Below are 24,347 nucleotides of genomic sequence, written 5' to 3' on the forward strand. Positions count from 1 at the left end.
AACAAACATGCTTCCTGTACATAGATGGTGGAGGAGTTATTGATTTGAGTTCATATGAGGCTGCTGAAGTGAAAAGCATTGTTGCGTTTCCCGTCTGTCTGTGAAGAGCACATGAATGTGATTGGCGCGTATGATGAGTCAAGATGGCGACTGCCGAATCAGATTCAAATGATTTCAACGCTGAAGAGTTATTGTATGTTTTGCTACTATGCCGATAAAGAAGACGACTGAGGGCTGCTTCCCATGAATATCCTCCAGGAGAGCCTCTGCAACGTAGTTACAGTGTGGCGCCAATATTGGGTGCATGAAGAGTGCGTGTGCCGTGACTGCTGTGCCCTGCATAGAGGTACAGTAGTTGTAATGCGCAAATGGTGCGGTGCTGCTCGGCGGGATTGTGGCAGTGATGTGCTGCGCACTTGAAAATATTAACTTGCGAGCGGAATATGGCATTTATGGACATCAGTCGGCCCTTGTTCGTATCTGCGAACGTTCGTAACTAGAGGACTTTTTTTTGTTGGGGGAGGGGTTGTTACTATAAGGGAAGCCGAGCGTCCCTTGCACTCTTCGCCACTGGTTTGTGCACTGACAAGGCAGAGGTTTTTAATTTGACATATTGTATACATACTTATATACAAATATAGGTGGAAAAACTAATCATTTAAATTAATGTTTGAAAACTGGCCCTTCTAAAAGATCAAATACAAATGGATTGTGGAACACTTAAGTTCTAGACAACTGAACTGTAATTAACAAATGTACAGCACTACACTTAAAACAAAATAAGATGCTACCTGTGTGTTAAACACATTTAATATGTTGAGTGCACTACAAGTACAGTACATTCGTAGAAATAATTGCAAGGTGCCTTGGTGAGACAAGAATCAATCACATCCGATCTGTGTTGAAAAGTGGAATACTTATTAGCATGCGGCCAGCATATTTGCATTTGTAACCCATTTGAAAGCAGCTTTACCCTCAACCCAGCCACGAACAAGGCCGCAGTTGTAATCACTGACCTCCGCAACAAAGTCAACAAACACCAGCTAGATTGTGGTTTGTCAAATATGGCGTCCACGAGCATCATAATGGTAATAAGAGGGAGCGCTGACTGCTCCGTGTGTTTGATCAGCTTTGGCCAGTAAAGCCTTATAGTGTCTGCCTGTGTTTATCTGCTTGCGGTCGCCGCGGTAACAAGGAAACAGCTGCTTGTGAGGGCTGGAGTGTGGCATCTGCTGAGGTCGTGAAAGTGGGGTAGCGCACATGGCCGTGCATGTGCACATGACAGTTCAAGTGCTTGGAGAAGGTGGCACAAGTCGCTTTGGCAAGAGGGTTAGCTGGGATGCTAACTGATGACATATTTGATGAAGTACTAGTGACCTTAGGAAAACACACACCTAGCTTCCTTGTGCTTTTGTTTACGCCAATTTGGATACCGCTTTTTTTCTTCTTTTGCATCTTTGCAATTGGAGCTTCAAAAGCTGGAATTCTTCCTGGCTTGTGTGCCAGCCATTTGCCTCCCAAGCTTGCGTTACTACAGCCAAGTGACCTCAACTTGCGTGCTTTTTTAGATGTGAGCTATTGTTCTACTGTTCTATTGTTTTTTTTTGTTGAGATTGAGAGATGTATGGTGGCAGAGAACTCAACTCGCTTCACAACAAGCAGTGATTTGTCTGATTGTCACATATTTTCAAAGAAAACTTTTCAAAGCTGTATAAAGCCACTGAAATTTAAGTTTACTGTCAAAATAATCATAAAAATATTGATATTTTATACAACCACACGGTCAGGTTTACCTTAGCAAAGTCTGATTAGCTTAATGCTAACAAAGATGCCAAACACCATAGACATGTTAACGAAGAGCATTATTGTTGTCGTTTCATAACCCTTTAAGCAATTTCAATACAAACGGATGATAGAAAGATAGCATAAAAGTACTCACAGGCATTTACTATTTATTCTTTTCTAAGAACTAATATTACTGTTTGTTACTGGGGAGTTTTTGGATGGGGGAAGGGGGATGCTTATTAGCTCATTCACTGCCATTGATGTCAAAAATTTATTTGAACTATTTTTATTAAACATTTTTTTCCACTTTTGTTAACAAGAGTATGAAAACCTAAAGAAAAATATTGTACATTTAGAACAGATATAAAATTTGTGATTAATCGTGAGTTAACTGGTGAAGTCATGCGATTAATTACGAAAAATTTTAATCGCCTGCGCCTCTCATTTTTAATCATCTTCTTTTCTTTTTTTTTAAAGTTTTTTTTTTAAATAATCTTTTCTTTTTTTAAAGAAAAAAAGAAAACAAATTAGGGGAGTTAGGCGATAATTTTTTTAAATCATAATTAATCCCATGACTTCAATAGCTAATTCACAATTAATCACAAATTTTATATCTGTTCTAAATGTACAATAAAAAAAATCCATGTTTTCATACTCTTGTTAACAAAAGTGGGAAAAAATGTTAAACTAATAGAAATAGTTCAAATGAATTTTTGAGGTCAATAGCTGTCAATGGTAGTGAATAAATTAAAAATATAATCCCGCCCAGGGCAATAACATACATTCTGGTTTGGGTCGTACTGTATATGCCTGAATTCAACCATCTAAGGGCACAGATTATCATTAGCTAACAGTGTTAGCGTCGGGTAAGAGCCACTTATATAAATTATATTTGATTGCTTGTTTGGTGATGGCTACGTACAGCACAGGGTGTGGTGTATGAAGTGCTGTCTCAATAAGTGAAAATGTTTTTATTGTCTCTTCCAAATCTTTTCCGTACAATCTGTAGTGTGTGTGTGTGTGTGTGTGTGGTACTTGCATCCAACTCAACTTGTGTAACAAACCTGCTGCTCCATTCAACCAAATAACAATGCCCTTATAATAGCGCATTGTTTTGCAACAACAACAAAAAAACAATAACGCAACCTACACCCGGCCCATTAGTGGCAGAGATTACATGGATTTATCATTGGGTTGTGTCATTTCCCCTGCCAACGGAACATCCGGTGTCAGGCTTATCGAGCCCACATATGCAAATGACCGATCACATCACGCCTCACATGGCTTTGCCACTGGCAACTGCCAAAACACACTTGCCATGACATTAGGTCTCTTTCATCAGGTCCAGTAAAAGCACTCAAAATCACTTTGGAGTAACACAATGCTTCATAATTATCTGACAAAAATTTCAGACACCTTTTAATATGGTGGAAAACAGAGCATCTATCTTTTTGTAGGCAGAAATTCTGATTTCACCATAATGTGCAAGTGCGTACCTAATCAAATGTCTTTCCAACAACTCTCACAATGGCTTCAAAATGTGCACTGTTTATATGGTCGTTACATATTTTATTATTTCAAAGCACTACAGGATAATGTGCCGTTCAAGGAAAATGAGATTAACAACATAATCCAACAAACAAAGGCCTCTTTCCTCACAGCAAGTACACTTCATACCAAAACACAACAGCGAAAACATAACCTCATGATTGTAATAATCCAAATTTGTGAATAATAACTAACTACCATGCAGTAAGTCCTTGGTGAAAAAAAAAGAGTTTCCTCTTTGGGATTTTATACAAAAACAAAACACACAACAAACCAGAGAGTAGATAATCATCTCGCCAACATGGTGAAAGCAGGCAGGCTGCTGTGAACTGCATGCGTGCGATATGGTTGCTAAGAGCCCGCTGAGCGACCCAGTGAGCCGCTGCTACTGCCACCGGCGTTCAGAGAGGCAGCCGAGGCGCGGCGCATCATCGTGTCCTGGTCCATCTGTGTGAGCACAGCCGAGCGGTTTATTGAAAGACAAAAGCGGGGATTGATTTTCAAACATGAATCACTCACCTTGGTCAGACCTTTGGCAATCAGGGCGATTTCAGTGGGCTGGTAGACGCAACTTCGTAGTTGACCGTTATAAGCGCCGTATGGCGACACCGGCTTTGATGGTACTGATGAAGGAAAATGTGTTAAAGGGACTGCAACATGATAAATCAACTTTTTGGAGCTTTTAAAATGCTAATTCCTCACCAAAAACATCCTCCATTCGCTCCTGTATGAAAAATTCTAGGTTATTCTGCTCTCCAAGCACCAGCCCCTCCCAACCTGAGAAAACAAGCTGTTGGCACGGTTTGACGTCATTGCGTGCGGCCCCACCCCCGCACCGCCTCTGCGGACTTAACGCACGCCCACTTTCTCTGAGACCTCCTTGCTCGCAGGATAGTGATAAAAGTAGCCTTTATCAATAAACATTCTGTCCAAATAAATTCAAAGCAATAAATTATTCTTCACATTTGCAATGCCAAAGTGCAATGAAAGGACAATTGGCTGTTTTAAAATCCATTGGCTGACACTGGTGTCAACTACAAGTAAAACATTTGCGCTGATGAATTTAAATAAATGGATGGGGTAGTGCAGGGGTGCTCAAGTTCGTTCCTCGAGAGCCCCTATCCAGCCTGTTTTCCATGTTTCCCTCCTGCAGCACAGCTGAATCTAATGATCAGCTAATCAGCAAGTTTTGCAGAAGCCTGATAACGATCTTGATCATGAATCAGGTGTTAGTGGAGAGAAACATGGAAAGGGGCTCTTGAGGATTGAACTTGAGCACCCCTAGTGTAGTGGATAGTGCACTTGCCACATAGACAATAGGGTTTGGGTTCGTGACCCCCCTCCGGTGCTTCCCCCCCCCCCTTTCCTCTAACCTCTCTGCTCCCCTCCTCTTCGACGATTTCTTGCGGCAAGGACCCGTTTTGATGGCTTGCGTGACCAAACACAAAGATCTAGCTGCCCGTGAAATTTAAAGTCCATTTTAAAAATCGGCTTTAAACCAATCTGTATGTTTCGTGCCGGCTCGGCAGCCACAAGGGGAGAGGCAGGGTCTTACCGAACCGAGCGTTTGTCTTCCGGGTAAGTAAAATAGCCACCGAAATAACTCATATTTCATAAGAAATTACATCGCGATTTTGTCAAAGGTAAGATTTCATCATTATATGCCTATAGTTAACTGTGGAATGGCTTACAGTACCATGGTGTAGTAGTCCCTTTAAAAATGTTAAAAACAAAGAGTTCGGTAAAGGCTCTAACGTGTCTATAAGTAACCTGTGATTGGACACCAATCCTGGGTTGAGGTTGAACAACTCTAACTTTTTTGTTGTCCATCCTAATGTGACCAAAATCGACTAATCAATGGCGTCAGTTTCAGCACAATACAATGGTCCCCAACCACATCTTACAGGGCCATTTTGGGATAGACTCCAACCTATTTGAACTATTCAGTTGAAAGAGAATATTGGCCACATCACATATTCTATTTTTCCAGTTCAGTTTATTTGGTACAGTTCAATCTGAATCTACTTACCTGAGTCATGAGAACTGCCAGACACCAAAATGGGGACACCAAAATCTGTTTTGAAGCAGGCAATTGCATTGCAGTATACCATTATATTATTATATATAGAGCGATTATAGAGCGAACAAGTAGGGTTACAAAAGGCCAGAACATTTCTGGTAGAGTTGTGGAAAATTTACGGTATATTTCAATTGGAATTTAGGTTGAGGAGAACTAAATGAGGATCAAATTTGAGGGTAATATAATAAAAGCCAGGTATTGTATTCAATCTTAAAAATAAACATTTTGTTTTGTCAAAAGCAGACACCCATTACTTAATTGCGCTAACGATACTAAAAATCGGTATTGTATCGGCCCTGGAAAAAATCAAACCTTTGTGATCTCTCATTACACACGATGTGTATAATAGCTACCAAAGATGTCAATAGCATATATTTAAGCTTTGTTTTTGTACATATATGAATACATTTGACTTTTTTTCCCCCCAAACACCAGCCATAAAAAAAAATATTTTTTTTAGCGAGTTCTGCTTCAACCGATCATGTTATCATTATCAACCCATTGCTATGCTAGCATCAAGGTTATAGTTAACAAAAAAGTACAGTTCAGCTAAAGTTGAAAATGATTTTCGTTAAAAATGCATTGCGGAGTTTAAAATATGAAAGATTTTTCTACATCATGCATGCTCCTGAGAGTCCTGACTTTTTAACTGCGACTAACTGCGCCTATCAGCTTGTATCTTCCCTTCCGTTCGTCCCCGCAAACATGTAGTTGTGTGTTAGCTAGCGTACGACACAATTGGGATGGAATTTGAAATAAAAACAAAAACAAGAGGAGGCCGAAAATTCCAGCTCAGACTCCAAGAAAACCGAGTTTATTTGAGCGAACGTCCATGCATGCCGCACGCGCACCATGCACAAACTTGACACAGAAGCTGCAGTTACGCTTTAGGCCAGATGTGGCAGTCACAAGTAAAAAAAAAAAAGTGACAAATTCCATAATGCATCTTCATATACTTTTATGGAATTAACTATAACTATAGTAAAAATGTCAGTTTTAAATTTCGCCAATAATATACATGAGCTTTCGGAGTTCTTTTTAAATGTATTTTATGTTGGTATTACAGTACATAAGAACGAATGTCGAACAGTGGTATTGTAGTTTACATTATTACAAAATATTTAGTAACCTTTTTTTTTTATTATCTTGCACTACAAATATGCCACATATTTAAAAAAAAAAAAACTAATACTAAATTTAAGAAAAACTAAACTACTGTAAAACAAAACAAAAAACACTAACAAACTTCCTAATTAAACTAATAACTAATTAAAAGTAACTACATTAAAAATAAAAATAAAAAGTCAAAAGGAAATAAAACTAACTATAATAATAATTTTTAAAAATCCATAATTATTATAACCCCTGGCTAGCATGCAAAGAAAGCATGCTAACCTATTTTCTTGGTTTCGTCATGTGATGTTACACTCCTATGGGATTCTCCTTATTTTATGTTAGTTAGACAGCAAACCACAACTTGGAGTGGCAATAAACAAGTTGAAAGCCTTGTTTACAAAGAATTGTTCACCATCTGTCAAACTTCTGCCTGAAGTGAAGTAAGCCAAGTTGCGTGCATAGCCAACCTACAGTGGTTGTATCTCAAATACTTGCTTGCAAGTCAAAACAAAACAAAATCCATCAAAAAACTTAATAAATAAAAGCAACTGTGTGTAGAATTTAGTGCCATCTAATGGTGAAATAATACAATGCCATCATTTTGAAGCACGTGCAAGCCTACCACCAATTACTACCAATTATTATTTGGATAGAGGAAGCTAGCAGCAGAAGCTAGCAAAAACTAGCGTGAGTAAATTGTGAGACAAACTGCTGGAGCCCGAATCAACAACGACCACCTGCAGGACCCATCTTTGGAAGGTGAGCAGCGGTCGATCCATTGGGTCTGACATGATCTGCCACTATCACCAGAGGCTAACTACGTTCGCGAAGTTCTTCTTCGGGTGTTCGTAGCAGAAAGATGGCGGCGAAACATGTCAGCCTCCTGTGAGGCCTGGCGTGATCTATGTAATATTAATGATTACTAAACCTATGATTATATAAGAAATAATGTACATTGATGTTATAGGACATTTGCATATTATTGAAATTAATAGTGTGTTTTGAGAATCAATAAATTATTAGTTTACCACTAGATGGTGCTAAATACACACTGTCCCTAGATGAAGCATTCCTATCTCAAGGCACAATTGTATGTCCAATGTACTCCAAAATGTAAGAGATCCTCTTACCTGTTGGAGGCTCCTCCATTGTGAAGGCTTTATTTTCCATGTAGACCGTCTGGTGGGGTGGCACCTGCTCCTTGTGAATCTTGTCGAACACCAAGCTCCTGGCTGGATAAATGTGGTCGCCATCGTGAGGGGGCTCCAGGTCCGGGTCCTGCTGTGTCAGTAAGCAAATCTCCGGGATGGCGTACAGGAGAAGGAAGACCCAAGCATTGGACACCACGGCCACAGCCAGGGTGGGATCGTCCCAGCTGACGTCTCCCACTGCTCGGTTGCCGCCGACGTACATGGCGATCCAAGCCACCCAGATGGCCACGGTGAAGAGGCCCGAGACCAGGATGAAAGCTCCATCTCGGCGCCATCGCTTGTGCTTGTGCGTCAGCGAGGGCACGGCCATCAGTACGGCGGCGAGCAGCAGGACCATCACGTAGATCAGCGCCATGACAAAATCCTGGTTGGCAAAGTCGCAGGACAGCTCGGAAGCGTCCGTACCGCTCGGTGGGTTCCGGACTACGGTGATGAGGAGCCACTCCGTGTTGATGATGATCTCCACCAACCAGAGGCCGAGCGCTCCCAGGCAAAGCATCCAGCTACTGGGGCCCCGGCCCCGCCTCTGCAGCAGGATGAGCCACAGTCCGTGCATCACCAGGCAGGCCAGGCATCCCGAGAACAGGACGCCAAAGAGGAACCTGCGCGCCACACAGCTGGTGGAGTAGCGGCCCACCACGAAGGCGAAGGCGAGACCAAAGAGTCCGAGGGTGAAAACCAGAACGCCGGCCTGCAGGGCCACCATGCCTTTCCTCTTCTTGTCCGTCACAAAGGGCAGGCAGGCCATGAGGATGACGAACAGGACAAAGGAGGTGAGCAGGCCGGTGGCGGCGATGGCCTCCACCACCACCCCCCACACGGCCGTCAGGTCACACAGGTTGTAGTAAATGGAGCCGATGCTGGACCCGCATCCTTTGGGCGGGCCTGTCAATGCCATCGCTTTTGTGCAGGTACGATGCTGCAAACACAAACACTGCTAGTCAGTTTGGGTCACGAATAAAAATTTTAGAAGCACTGAACTACATTAACCCTGATATTCTAATATTTGCTCCTTAAAGTTGTAGTAATTTATTTTTTATTTTATCGCATTTCTCTGGGCTGCATTGCTTCCAGTTCATGTGGATGTGAGATTTGCTTTCACTCAATCAGATTTCAGCCTCTGTGTTGCCATGTGAATTACTCTGCCCAGGGCCTTCAGAATCAGTAGTCCATGTCAACTGTTTGTTTGTTTTTAACTAATCAGATTACAAATGTGTCCTCACAGGGCAAATCTGGCCTTCCATTACATCAGAATTAAGTCTAATTCGTTGGTCAGAGCAAAACTTGTTCGAGCCAGCCTTGGCAAACCACGTTTGAAGCAATCTGCACACATGAATCTTTGGTGAGTACTGTGTACTGTAATGTATTTTATTGAAATTGTCCTGTTATTAATTGGTAAATATTTTTAGTCTACACTGCTTAAGAAGGTACCAAATACACAGCCCACCACTGAATACTACTAATATAGAACTACAGGGAGGTCATCGGTTTACAAAGGTCCCGGTATACGATAAATTAGAATATGCAATTTTTAGTTTTTATATTTGCCCTAAATGTGTTTTTCATACAACTATTAACTGCAATTGTGACATTTCTACTGCATTACCATAGGTTAGTGACAGACTACGAATCACAATGCATACTAATTGGTTGTTGGTGTTGCCACATAGAGTATGATATCAAGCTCAAAATATATATATATTTTTGAAGGTTTATAATAATAAACCTAGGTTTGTGTGAACGCCACAGGTGAAAGCTCTGAAATGTTTTTGGAATTATATTTCTATCTGATTCAGGAGCTGAGATATCAATTATTTAGAAAGCATTAACAATCATTTCCAGGGAAACTTCAGGTTTTGGGGGGTGATTTTAAAGTCACCCATAGGTTTAAGATGCATATTTTGGCAGGCGCTTTAGACCTTAATGAGTTAAACAATGTGAGTTCTAAATGGGTGATTTAAAAAAAAAAAATTTAAACCCTACACCTGTAGAAATATTTTGGTCAGGGCCAATCAATCATATTTTTATTGTGATGCCAGTCTTCTAAATTTCAACACGCAACATTTTTGACATTTGAAAATACTAAACCATAATCCTCCTTGCAGACCATATTGCACTTACTCATTTGCATTCTGGGAATTGTTGTTTTAAACACAAGGAATTGTAGTCCATAAAGTTACACATCAGAAACAAAAGCAAGGGCAAAATATTACATATTTGACATCATTATAACATTTTACATTCATATCCACTGTTGATTTCTGGGAAAAAAGATCAGAGAACATCTTGAAATTCTAAGTATCAATATGTATTTTTAGAACCATATAATGCATAAATAATATTAGGAACATAATTTTGACTATAATACCTCCCAACATTAATTAATGAAGCAACATTAGTTAGCCTTTTTGGTGTCCTACCTATGCAGTTGGCAACAGGTGATCCAGGTAGACGTTTGGCTCAAATGTCTGAATTCTGTTTTTGACAAGTGTTGGGCTCCTCAAGCAGATAATCCGACCAATTTTCTGCTCACTGACTCACTTTCCCGGTGGAATCATGCAGCAATCCCCCAATCCGCCCACTCCTTCCCAACGGCTATTGCACCATTGTGTCATCGGCCCACTGCTGGTCCCGAGCAGGTCGCGTTCCGTCAACTGGAGCCGTCCGAATAGACCTCACTTCACCACCAGCGCCGCACTAACGCCGCCCTCTTGTTAAGCATCCGACCTCTTTGTTGCTTGCAGCTTTGCATATTCTGCAAGATTAGGAGTCGGCCTGCTTATTTGTTCCAGGCGGTTTATGGGGCCAGACAAAGAGGCCACTCACCTCCTTTCAAGTGGGTAGTTTCCACTCGAGTTTGTCCTTCGCAACCGGGTCAGAATGCGTTGTTGTCACGCACAGACTGATGCTGATTAATGGCCTTTTATTATTAGCCTGATTAGATCACTTTTGTGATGTGGCTTCCTCTTTAGGTTCTCAGCTGATTCACATCCATTAGGTATGGAACCTAATCAGTTATAATTTTGTATGTGTTGGGGGTCACAAGATAATAATAATAATAATAAGCACTATTTTGACAGTACTACATACACACAGCACTGTATATACATACATGCACTATTTACAATTTGGGTACTATTTGGAAATTTTCACTTTGGAGTGTAGTCAGCACCAAGATTGCCGTGTACAATGCAGTATGTCTCTTCACTCTCCTCTACGGGGCCAAGTCATGGACCCCAAACCGCTGGCACATCACTTAACTGGAGGCTTTCCACATCCGCTGCCTACAGAAGATCCTTGGCCTGTCCTGGGAAAATCGAGTCCCCCATACAGGCATCCTCCAAGAATAGCAATTCTATCTGCATGGAAGCAGCCGTGGCTAAGAAGCATCTTCGGTGGATTGGACACACCATCCGCATGCCTGACCACTGTCTGCCCCACCAAGTCATCTATTGCTAGTTGAGAGGCGCAAAGCACTTTGCTGGGGGGCAAAAACGGCATTTCAAGGACTACAACAGGGACCTCTTAAAGTGTGTCAACATCAACACCACGCAACTTGAAACTCTGGCACTTGACAGATCAGCTTGACAGACAACTTGTGCCACTGCATTTATACAAATACATCAAACCATCCTAGACAGACGATCTGAGAGGCGCGTTTAACGAGCCCCCCCCCGACATCCGGGTTCCCTTGCCCCATTTGCGAGCGGGTATGCGGCTCACGTGAAATGGCATCAGCGACAGCGTCACTAACACCCCACCCCGACCTCCCACTTCCCACCCTCCTTTGGAGAAAGCGTCATCATCGAACACGATGGACAGCTAAGAAGTGTGTGTGTGTATACACTACTCACAAAAATATTTATTTGGCTTTCAGGTGAAATTTATGGAAAATGTCAAAAATCCACACTACAGTGCTATCATATCATGAAAGTAAGACATTTAAGTGGAAGGATGCATTGGTGATTTCCTCATTTCAAGCAATTAATTTAAAGAAAAGTTAACAACAATGGTGGATACACCACAATAAAATAAAAAAAACGTCTCAATAACTCGTCATGTGCCCTTGAACAACAATTACAACTTGACAACGACGTCTCATGCTGTTCACAAGTCGACTCGGTGTCTGCTGAGGCACGGCATCCCACCCGTCGTTGAGGTTCTGGGGTGCAGGTTCCAGCCTTTACATGGCGACTCAGCTGATCCCACAGGTTTTCAATAGGATTCAGGTCTGGAGAAAGTGCAGGCCATTCCATTTGAGGTACACCAGTCTACAACAGCCGTTCCCTAATGATGCCACCTCAAAGAGCTGGAGCATTGTTGTTTGTGAATTTTGCCGTTAGGCTCCTCATTTGAGAACAGCAACTTGTGCAAATAGTACTGAAACATTTACCGGTTGGACATGCGCATTCAAAAGCTTAGAGAAGGTCACATTAAGTTCACCTGAAAGCCAAATATCCCTGAATTAATTAATTAATTGATTAGGTTATTTAGTTATTATTAAATAGGAGACGACAGTCCTGTACTGTACTGTACACCTAATTTAGAGTGCCACCTGGTGGACAAATCCTCATAGTTGACCCTAGTCGGTGTCACTAAAAGTGATTATGCAACCAAATAGACAAGGTTTGATTGATCTGTTGAAAGGCAAGCCACTCACCTAATTTTAATAACAATATTTTAATCCCTTAACTTTCATACACACGCACACAATCCTTTTTCAACAAAGACGAGGCATATTCATTTGTTGTCAAATCATCAGAACGTTGTTGTGACTCATTGTGACATCTTTAACATATAATATTTTATTTATAATATGTTGTCACTGTCCACCAAAAAGCATGTTTGTCCAAAATTTATTTCTTTAAAAACTGCTGCCCAAACTAAAAACAAAAACACAAAAAATATTTTACTGGAATACTGTATATACTGTAGACCTTTTTTAGATATTGACAATATAGGCTATCTATTTCCAAAATAAGCAAAGTACATATGAAAAGCCAATGTGAGTGTTGTTTTGTAGTCCTAGTTTGGTGTGAGTTAGAGGGGAGGAGGCGCATCCCCTCCAGGCCCGGTGCAGGATTAAGGTCATCCAGGACACCTTTTTTGTCTAAAGCTAGTAGCTGGCATTTTGCCTACACTAAAAGTCCTGTTTGTATTGCGTGATGGAGCCTCCTGGGGTGCATCGATCTCTTGGTCGATATACAAATCCAGCAATTGACAAATTAGTACCCCTAGCACCCCCCATACCCCCACACTTTTTTTTTCTTTTTTTTTACATTGTGGTTCTGTTAGCAGATTTTTAATAGGATCCCATCACCAAGGAGAAAGCAATGTGACCTTAATGAAGGACATACTATCCCCACAGGCATGCCCAGCAACATCGCAGTCAGACAACTGATAAACACTCAAAGCTTTTCAATTAGTAACATCAACAAATACTATAAAAGTTCACATATTTCATTTAACTTCATTGAAGGGCTGTAACGTTAAGTTATCCCTCGATCTTGTTGATTACCCCTGAATAAAGTTCAGCTGTTCTATAGGCTGTAGTAGGCCTTACAGGTCTGTCCGTCTAGCTAGCTCTCTAGCCATTTGTCAATTTGCATTCTTGTCCATTCTTACATCCTTGTGAACATGTTCCGTTCCAGTTATGCATAAACCAAGACACACGTAAAACCTGGATGTTGTTTTTGCCTATACTAGCTAAATTCAAGGATGCATCACTTAGTGACTTGTGAAAACTTGACTGGGAAAATACACGTTTTTTCCCGCCCTTTTATCGTTTAACGGAAATATGCCAGAGCTAGAAGGACTCGGGTCGACAGGTACGCAGACTAGCGTTCTTCGGAAGTAGGCTACGTTCCCAAGTAGGCCTACGTTCTTAGGAAGACCGAGTTCATAAGACCGTACTCTCTTATTGATAGAGAAACTGCTATCTATCTATCTATCTATCTATCTATCTATCTATCTATCTATCTATCTATCTATCTATCTATCTATCTATCTATCTATCTATCTATCTATCTATCTATCTATCTATCTATCTATCTATCTATCTATCGCTGCCTTTAAAACCTAAATGGAACAGAATCCTATAACAGTTTCGATATACAGTATATTCATGGTAGCTGTGAAAATCTCCTGGGGTGATAGAAGATGGCCCCATTTATAGTGTCACTTCCATACAGACTCTGTAGTCCAGTCTTGTCTGAGTTGTCTTCATTAAGGCCACTCCAGCTCTCCTCTGGGAGCCTGTCAGGTTATTCATAGCGGCGGCTAGGGTTGGGGTCTCAGTCTTGCATTCAATTTTTTTAATTTTTTTTTTACTGTGCTGTTTCCCTCAAGGCTTTAGCACAACCCACTTCCATCTAAAGTGATGCTATGCATGGTCTGTCTCCAACTGGACATGGCGCATTGTAAAACACAGCACATTTGCATTTGATTGGACTAATGGTTCGAGTGGTGGATAGGTCAGATGAGTACAGTTACAGCATGTCCAGTATTTAACAAGGATTTTGTCCTTTCTACACTACTTCAATAGATGTGACAAAACAATGTGTGTCAGATTTTTGCTCACAAGTTAAAGCAAAAACTGCCTAAACAGCGGCTCGTATCTCAAGGCACCATTGCAAATATTATCCATCCATCCATTTTCTATTTATCAAAAAAACAAACACACAAAGCCATAAAAGGGATTTTGAAGGTTATATTTCTTTATCGCCATATTTAGTAACAAAATAGTCCTGCATGTCCTTGGGGATGCACTACAATATGTCAGTCACGGCAAATGACTTCATGTGAATGATACTGAAACCTGAAGGTGACTAAAAGCAATCCTGATTGACACATTCACTTTCAATTAACCGAGTTTTGCATAAACTGAAATGAGCAGACCCAGCACAATCATATTATCCTCCCATTAGTTTGGTAAACACTGGGATCAGAGAAAGTAATTAGTCAAACACACACACACACACACACACACGCACACACACACACACACACACACTGAAGGCCCCATAAATGGATAATGAAACTTGATTGACTGCCATTAGCTGAGCAAATTAGAGCCTTAATTATGTTTGGCAGATAGTCTCAGTGGCAGTCTGCTGTGATTAAAGCTCAAATGTCTAGAAATAGAAATCTCACATAGAGCATTTTTAAAAATCCAGATACTCTATGTGCGATGTTGCGTGTGCCATTAAAAGATGAATATCGATTGTTGATAGTGCCTCTACCCCCACAAAAAAAAATAAACATTAGGCTCGGTCCTTAGCCGGCTATACTGATCGATGCCATATCGCATCCAAACGGGAGGAATTCAAAATCAAAGCCGTCGCTATGGCAACGCCCCTGCCAGATTCCACCAATCAATGGAGTCGGCCGGGGTTTGCGAGATGCGCCAGCGAAAGGCCGGCGTCCTACATAAAGCGTGCGGGACGGGAAGCCGGGCAGCACACACACACACTCACACACGAGGGGGCAACACACCTCTGTGCAAACAATACTGCAGTGAGAGGACTGTTCAGGAAGGAAGATGATGCCCTCCCATGATCTAGGCTTGCTTTTTGGGGTCTCCTGGACCACCTTTCTTTTCTTCAGCCACTTTATAGCAGTTAGAGGAGGTAAGCAATTTTTTTTTTTTTTTTACTTAACTTTGCTTCTTTTCCCTAATATTCGGAACGGTGGGAGGTGTGGTGTTGCTCTTTCCCAGTCCAGCCTCCCCCATAATGTCAGCGGCTAATAGGGCAAGGCTTGAGTGCCCAGCCCCAAGGCAAAGGACTGATGGCTTGGTTGTCTATTCTACTCACGCTACCCGCATCCAAGACACGATAGTCCATTTGCTAGCTGGCTTTGTGCCCACCCAACAATACATTAAGGAGGCTGAGGGGGGGAAAAAAGCTTCTCTTGAAGAAGAGGCCCCTTTTTTTTTAATTGATTTTGACCACATGAATCCACATTGTTCTCAACTAAAAGTTCATCTTCAGGGTATGATTCTGAAATATGAAGGCCGTCTAACAGTTTCTGTTCTAGTAAGATTGACTTTATGGCGCTTGTGGCAGAACAGAGATTCTCTGTGTTGAGGACTTGTAGTTTATTGCGAAATAAATGTGTAGCCGTGAACTTCAAGGTTTCTCTTCATTCAAGAAATTGGAGCAAGGGACAGCTGCACATATGAATACAAAAAGGTGGAACCTTGTATCTTGGATAAGGTTTATTGGTTTGGTTGTCTTTGTAGTGAACACTAAAAGTACAAAAACCAAGATCGCAAGTCAAAGTGTGTATCAAGATTACTCTGATCAAAGTTGATAAACTGTCTCGTCTTGGCCTTTATTATTTATCTATAAGACCAAAATATGTGCAATGAATCTGATGTTGTTTATTTTGATAATAAAGATCAATTAATTTACTGCTTGTTGGTAAATAAATACACGGAAAGAGGACTTATAATAAAAATAATCACATATTAAATCACAATCGTTATTGAAAGGGGGAAAAAAAATGCAATTTCATTATTTTTCAAAATCATTCATCCCTGGACAAAAGTGACCCAAGATATGAGCTATCATTCGGCCATGCATTTTTTTTTTGCTTTGACTTGCAAGCTCAAAATTGATATATGAGTGCTGTTTGGTGGCAGTGAACTCAACTATAATAGTGAACAGTTCTTAAATATATATTTTTTTAAACGTCAAGTGATTTGATGTTACTCTTAGTTTAAGTTTACTGTCAAAATCAATATTAAAGTGGGAAAACTGCACATGGTGTATTTAAAACAAGCACACAGCTTAGTCTTTAGTCCACTAGCTTAATATGAATGCTAACACAAAATTGGAAATGCATAATAACCCTTTATAGTAATCACAGTCATATATTCTTTATTCTCTGTGAGGAGCTGAGCTGGGAGGGGCCTATATCCATTTGTGAAGTGTGGCAAATACTGTTTCGTTTTAATCATGCCATTCAATAACGTGTGGATTATAGAGTGCTATTTTTATGAATAAATGTATTTATTTATTTGAATTTTTTGGGCTTTTGGGGGGTGGGGGGATCAGGAATAAGGAATGATGATTTGACTGAGATACAAGTGACTTGAGTTACAAGTGTGGTCCTGGATTGCATTGAACTCATCTCAAGGCACCACTGTAGTTACAGTACTCACAGTTCAGTACATGCAGGGGAGTGTGACTAGATTTTCATTTTTTTCTTGTCCACTGCTTGTGTTCCAATATGAGGCAGGTTCACATTTGAAGACAGGTTAGAGTAAAACCTATTTATCAAAATATCTCATGTTTACGTTTTTCCAAGCTGCCAAGCCCATATATCTTAACAGATACTATACTTACTCTGTAAAAACTCAACATCATAGTTTGACTTCATTCTTAAAAAGTTAATTTGCTGATTTATTCCAGATTAATTCACACTCCCAGATTGAAGCTTACCTGCAACTCAATGAATTTGTGTGAATTTGTGTGTGGATTCACTATCATTTCTTTAGTTTTACTTGCATTATTTTACAAGTGATGTTCATTACATCACTGTACAAATATTTGTATTTCAGATGTACTGTATGACCTTCAATTGTTGATGTATTTATTTATTTACTTTAAATTGGTTGGGTTTTGAGCTGCCACATTCATTTTTGTACAATGTAAATCACAACTTGTCTGATCTTTTCTAGCAATTGTTTGCGGCAACACTTTGTTCCAAACAATTGCATGTTGATAGAAATGTTACATACATACATAAAACACAGAAATATTCACTTAATCCGACAACATATGATGGAAAATGCTATTTATGTGTAAAAAAATTGTTGCGTCTCCACTCTCCAGAGTGTCTGCCCACTCATGTGTAAAATTAGACAACCAATAAATGTTTTGTTTTCTCTTTGGTTGTAATTATCCCAAGGTTGTTTTGCACCTGGTGGCTAGAGCAGAGCAGAGTAGACTAGCCAACGGTTGTATTTAACTCAGAATACTCTTTTTTTAGAATAATATTGTTAAACTAAAATGTAAACTTACTTAAGTAAAATACTAGTTAAAACAAAGTACTAAGTAACAGGTGAGTAACATCTATTACTTTATTATTATTATTTTTTTTTAAAGGCAGGACCAAATGGGGTAAAAAAGGGAATAGCAATGTGCAAAATCAGTTATTGCCAGCATTATCACTTAAAATAATAACAATAATAATAAAAATAATAAAAAAATAAGGGCAAATCCAGCCACAAAAAAAATGGCTTTGATACTTTGTTTAATTGTGAAACAGCACAAGTTCTGGGCATAGTTCTGGACTTTTTAATGCAGCCACAGATGACAGTGTGTGATGTAACTTTTTTGTAGTCTCTACATTAAACATACATTGAATGAGAGGCCAGGAGTGTCTAACTGTGAGGTGAATTCTTTCATTTGCTGTTTACGCCACACTTCACGTAATTAGTATTTGGAAACTGCGCCTGTGTGGGGCCACAAATACTTTGTTGAGCCGCCGGGCTCTGTTTGGTTGATGACAGTCAAATGTCATAAATGGTTACGTTGGATTAGAAAATAAATCATGCGAAAGCACCCGAGTCTCTCCGACAAACCAAAACAGATAGATCGCGCGCAAGAAATACTAGATACTGTAGATAAAAAATAGAAATAGTGTGTGGAATTTAGCTCAGCGAAACTGAGTAAAAGCAGTGTTTCTAAAAGTATGTTGTGTTAAAGCTACTCTGACAAATACAATTCATCCAAAAAGTAATGAGAATGCAATTAATACATTCCGGCCCTCAAAAACCACCCACAATTTGTTGTTGTTTTACATGGGTTTTCATGGGAAAACATGCATATAACAGTAATGTACTACAAACACACAGTAAAAACATTTGCTCTTCACATAACTTCAGACACAAAAATTGTGAGTACAACATAACACAACTGTACCTAATGTATTGTCCTTCCTTGTTCTTTTCTGTGGGGTTGGGATTGGCAGTTGGCACCTTAATGGCCACCAACTGACATTGTTCTTCCACTCCAAGGAAGCCAATGTGAATGGATGGTGGCTGGATGTTGTGCTATCTAGTGGTATGGGTCTGAAGCACGGTCATGTTGCTGTCTGTGCATTTTAGTTCATTAGAAAAAGTAAAGAAGAGGACTTGAGGTGAATTAATGCACATGCTTCAAAACAGGATTTCCTAGTATTAGAAGCCTGGGAGATTTTTTTTTTTAAATATACGTTTGCCTCCATGTCTTCATGTGAATAATGCATCCTAATGACACAATTAAGGCACAAGTAGGAGGTGGTTAATTGGATGCTCAACCAATTTAAAATTGCTTTCCCGTCAGTTGAGATCCACACTAATCAGGGTGAGTGAAAGAAATGCTAAATTCACATTATTACATTATATACAGTATTATGTATTTTTGTCCTTTGTATGTTGAATTCTGTTTTCGCTGGCTTCCTCCATAGGTGTGAATGTGAACGTTTGTCTATATGTGCCATGTGATTGGCTGGTGACCAGACCATGTTGTTATTCGTGTCTTGCCCAATCAACTGGGATAGGCTTCAGCTCACCCATGACCCTATCGAGTACCAAAAAACAAGATGGATGGATAATTCATTTTGCTACTTGTTAACAATGATTGTCTTTGTGCTTTGATGAAGACTTATGAAGCATCGCTGGGAGCCAACTGTGCATTTTTCTTCTTCTTCAAAACCCAAAAAATTGTGGTGTCAATTTTGTTTTTATTTGCTTTTGGAGATGTGGGAAAGCCCTTAAGGCTGAGGATAAAATCTTCACAGATGAATAAGACATATCTCTGGTCCGCCATGTCTCATCTTCGCCAAAAGTACTCACAGTCTGCACTTGAGTAGAATTACAGATACTAGATGAAAAAAAATGGCTAAAGTAGAAAAAAAAAGTATAGGCTTACCTCTGAAATGTAGAAATGAAAGAAATTATAAAGGGGGGGAAATATTATCCACGCAGACAATAACAAAGTATTTTTACTTAATTATTTTCCACCATTTGTGTGTCCACAGCTCCCTTGAAGCTGGACGCGCCCCCGGACACGGGGGCCACCGTCCTGAATCACTCCATGGGACTAGTGCAGCGTATGGAGGGCCTGCTGGCGGCGGGCAACGGCAGCGACGTCACCCTCCGCGTGCACACCATCAACACGGACGAGGTGAAGGTAATCCAGGCCCACAGCCTGGTGCTCACCATGCAGAGCGACATTTTCGAGGAGCTGCTGCTCAGCCGCAACGGCAGCATCGTGGTGTTGAGGGAGGCGCCCGACTGCGCCGCCGTCTTTGACAAGTTCATCAGGTGTGGAGGACTCAGCAAAAAATAAAGTGTGAATGATTTTTGAAGAGTTGGATAATGAATTGACTTTTCTGCTGCTCGGATGAAAGTTTGGAAGATGAATTGCTGAACCCTGTGATACACTATGGGCCTGATGTACTAAGGTCCCAAATAGTGGATGCAAATTGCGTGTTCACTTACTCTCACAGTTATATGCAAGAGTGACCACCATACTTGCAAGAGGGTTTTGCGTTTTTGATAGTGCTGATGATTTTCACCATGGACCATTAGCACAAAAAGAAGTTGGAAGTGATGGAATTGGAAGTGTTAGTGGAAGACAAATGCTAACTACATCAAAACTTTGTTTTGTTTTATAACTCATCCCGAGTGCCCATCCTGCATTTCACTGGATTTAAAACTATGGTTGTAACACCTAAAAAAAAAAACACCAGTGCACTGAAACAGTCCAGATGCAACGAAATGCAGAGTTGAAAAGAGTTTTTTTGGCATGAGTTCTTCTTGTGACTCCAAGTAAGACTTCCAATCATTCAAAACATCCGAAATTGCATTGCGCAATAGACAATACGTTGCACTAAGTTTGGTTCCTGGCATTTCAAAAATGTTGAAAACACCTCTTCTCCCTTTTGCCTTTCATTTTGCCTGCACCTCCTCATCATGTTTATGCACCATGGTGCCGTTTTCATTTCATCTCAGATTTGATAAATCACGATGTGTGTGCTACATTCATTTGTGTAATCAAATGCACTGTGTGGAAATTTTGCATATATTTTGAGTGTGTCCACCTCGTAGATTTTCAAAAATCAGTACGTATGTACGCTGCTTTTCCACTGTAGTTGTTTTTTTTTTTTTTGACATTGCCTTGCATTTGAGGCTTGCAATCTAAAACAGGACAGTGTGGGCTTTTGGGTGACTCAGATGGGAAACATCAGAGTACTGTTTTCTGCCATTTTTCAATGTGTTTCGGTTCTTTCTGCAGGTACTTGTACTGTGGCGACGTCTCTGTGCGTCTGGACCAGGCTATTTCTCTGCACAAGCTGGCCAGCAAGTACCACGTGTGGAGCTTGCAGCAGGGCCTGACCCAGTACATGACCCAACACTTGTCGAGCGACTCCCCCACAGGCCATGTAGTTGGTTGGTACAACTACGCGCTGCAAACGGGGGACGTGGGCCTGCAGGACAGTTGCCTACAGTATCTCTCGTGGAACTTGTCGTCGGTGTTGCAGAGTCAGGAATGGAGCTCGATCAGTGAAGAGCTGCTCCTCTCCTTACTCCAGCGCTCGGATCTCATCTTGCAGACGGAGCTGGAGCTCTACGAGGCCCTGGAGGCCTGGATCAACCAGAACCAACCTGTTGGCAAGACGACGGAGACTGCCCTGAGGTTGGTTCGCTACGGCATGATCCCACCTCAGTATCTCTTCCGTCTCCAGAAGCAGTCCCCCCTCATGCAGAAGTATTACGAGTCCATCCGGGATCTCCTCTACCTGGCCTTCCAATTCCACTCGGCATCACCAATCACTTTGGCCAAATACTTTGACGTCAACTGCAGTATTTTCACGCCCCGCAACTACCTGTCCTCCTCCTGGGGCTCCCCTTGGATCATCAACAACCCGACGCGTGACGACCGCAGCTTCAGCTTCCAGACTCAGTTGGGTCCAAGTGGCCACGACTCCAGCAAACGGGTGACGTGGAACTCTCTGTTCTCCCCTCGCTGGCTCCCTCTAAACGCCAGGTCCACCTACACTGAAATGGGAGCCATGCAGCCCACCCGCACCGACGGAGGCCGGCCGAGGATCATCGTCACGCCGGCCACGTCCAGTCCGGACTTTGCAGGGGTGAGCTTCCAGAAGACAGTGATCGTGATGGCCAGGCAGCAAGGCAAAGTGGTGGTCCGCCATGTCTACAACTTCCACCAAAGCACGGAGGAGGTGGGAGACTTCCTGGTTGGCGCCGACCTGCAGCGTCGCGTTTCCGAGTACCTGATTGACAGCTCACTCTATCTGCACATTGTTATAAAACCGCTCTACCATACATTGCTTGTTGCGAAGAAATAGATCGCAACTGTGGGGGTCTGCCCCACATGCGCGCGCACACACACACACGTGCGCACACACACACACACACACACACACACACACACACACACACGCACACACACACACACACACACACACACACACACACACACACACAGTTGTACTCATATCGCAGCATACACACATTTTTCATTACTTTGTGCATTAATAGTCTTCCAAATATTTCCAAAAAAGGATGTTTTATAGTTTTTCATGCACAAAACAAAAATCATTGTACTGTATTTGTTCAGGCAAAGTGTAGTTTGCCAGTTTTTTTCTTTTTCCTTAAATGTCTTCCTTTTATTGCTTAGAATTCAAATATAATGTCATACCTTTGTATTTCTTTATTTTTATTTTATCGCTAGTCAGGTATAGATGCTTAGTTCATAGAATATTAAGTTACATTTAGATACATGTTGATGGAATTACAAACCCATTTTAGCATTCCTTTTTTTCCAGTAGATTCTGTTTATAATAATTGAGAATTTAATTGCAGCTTTAGTTTTTCCTCCCTATTTATTCTGACATACATTACGTACATTTTAGCAAGATTTAAATAAAGCTCCACCATTGGGAAACTGAGAGACTGTAAAAGTCATAGGCTGGTTCAACATAATGAACAAAAAGGATTATTAGAATAAAAAATATTGTTGAGTTATTACAAAAAGTTGTGATGTTTCCAGAATAAAGTTGTTTTATCACAAAAAAGTCCACACTTTCTACTATTTTCTCATGTGGAAAAAGTCAAAGTTGCAAGAATTGAATTGAATATTTATTATGGTGAAAATATTAAAACTTTTCACCTTAATGTTGTGAGGATCAAGGCACATGTGTGTGATTGTGACTTTATTCTCGTTATGAGGGAAAACATATTTTAAGAAAAATGTATCAATATGATAGGGGGAAACATCTAAGAGAATATCAGTCATAATATTCCAACTTTATTTTTATTATACCTATAAAAAAGCTGTAATTTTGTGTAGTATGTAGTAATGTTATAGCATCAAAATACTATGCATTATGTTGTATGTTTACACGAATAATATTGAATTGGATTAGCAAGTAGAATATATATGGATGGATAGACATTAATACAATTTTATTCTCATTCTGTTATAAACAAAAGTTTTACTATTCCGAAAATAAAGTTGTAGATGCTACGAAAATGACGGTGGCTGACTGGTTAGCACGTCCGCCTCCCAGTGCTGAGGACGTGAGATCGAGTCCGTGCTTCGGCCTTCCTGGGTGGAGTTTGCATGTTCTCCCCGTGCTTGCGTGGGTTTTCTCCGGGTACTCCGGTTTCCTCCCACATTCCAAAAACATGCATGGCAGGTTAATTGAATACTCCAAATTGTCCATAGGTGTGATTGTGAGTATGATTGTTCGTCTCTGTGTGCCCTGCGATTGGCTGGCAACCAGTTCAGGGTGTACCCCGCCTACTGCCTGAAGCCAGCTGGGATAGGCTCCAGCAGCCCCTGCGACCCTTGTGAGGACAAGCGGTAAAAGAAAATGGATGGATGGATGGATGCTACGAAAATGATGAAGCAGTCAAAATATTACAACTGTATTGTCATTATGAGGACAAAGCCAGAATGTTATGAAAATAACGTGGTAATGTAAATTGCTAAATTACCATAAAAAGTATTGTTAACACATCCATCCATCCATTATTTGATCCGTACATCTTCATGAGGGTTGAGGGCGTATTAACAATAAAGTAAAAATATTATAGAAAAAAAATAACATTACAAGAATAAATATTTTTCAAAAATAATAAATAATTTTACAAGAATTTGAGGAAGGATAAATCATTGTGTGGACAAAAATATTTCAGGAACAAAATCAAATTATGACAAAATGCATCAGCCGCAAAATTACTTTATTCTAGTAGTATGAGACAAAAAATTTAATATTGAGTGAATATAATTGTATAGTCACAATAATAAATATTTAAAAAAAAATCTTGTTACAGTTGTGCTCATACATCACTAATGTTTTTAAAAATATATATTATTAACGACTGGCACACATTCATATTTTGCCACTGTGCAACAGACTACTAATACAGTATACTTTTATCAGCACAAATGTAAATTATGTATACGCAAAACAGTAATACTACAATAATAATGTCGTAGAATTGAAAATTTGTAAAATGTTATAGTACTTTATACTAATATATACTTTTTTTTAAGTAAGTACTTCTGTGTACTGTACTTTTT

General features: G+C 40.4%; 2 protein-coding genes across 3 annotated transcripts; one reads left to right on the plus strand and one right to left on the minus strand.

Annotated features, from left to right (window-relative positions):
• Window positions 1–3,333: 3,333 nt before the first annotated feature.
• Window positions 3,334–10,514, minus strand: LOC144044349 (G-protein coupled receptor family C group 5 member C-like). The gene is made up of 4 exons (XM_077558698.1): window positions 10,161–10,514; window positions 7,660–8,659; window positions 3,853–3,956; window positions 3,334–3,780 (listed from the first exon to the last, which is right to left on the minus strand). Exons 2-4 carry the CDS (start codon window positions 8,636–8,638, stop codon window positions 3,685–3,687), a joined length of 1,179 nt encoding a protein of 392 aa, XP_077414824.1. The 5' UTR covers window positions 8,639–8,659; window positions 10,161–10,514; the 3' UTR covers window positions 3,334–3,684.
• Window positions 6,872–24,144, plus strand: btbd17b (BTB (POZ) domain containing 17b). Of its 2 annotated transcripts, XM_077558697.1 has the most exons (4): window positions 6,872–8,651; window positions 8,966–9,082; window positions 19,771–20,056; window positions 21,030–24,144. In XM_077558697.1, the coding sequence occupies exons 3-4, from the start codon at window positions 19,827–19,829 to the stop codon at window positions 22,102–22,104; spliced, it is 1,305 nt and encodes a 434-aa protein (XP_077414823.1). In that variant the 5' UTR covers window positions 6,872–8,651; window positions 8,966–9,082; window positions 19,771–19,826; the 3' UTR covers window positions 22,105–24,144. The 2 variants fall into 2 exon arrangements, with proteins under 2 accessions (XP_077414823.1, XP_077414822.1); XM_077558696.1 differs by lacking the exons at window positions 6,872–8,651; window positions 8,966–9,082 and adding an exon at window positions 15,180–15,368 and having other exon boundaries at window positions 21,030–24,128.
• Window positions 24,145–24,347: the final 203 nt, after the last annotated feature.

This window comes from Vanacampus margaritifer, chromosome 2, assembly GCF_051991255.1.
Source record: "Vanacampus margaritifer isolate UIUO_Vmar chromosome 2, RoL_Vmar_1.0, whole genome shotgun sequence".
NCBI lineage: Eukaryota > Metazoa > Chordata > Actinopteri > Syngnathiformes > Syngnathidae > Vanacampus > Vanacampus margaritifer.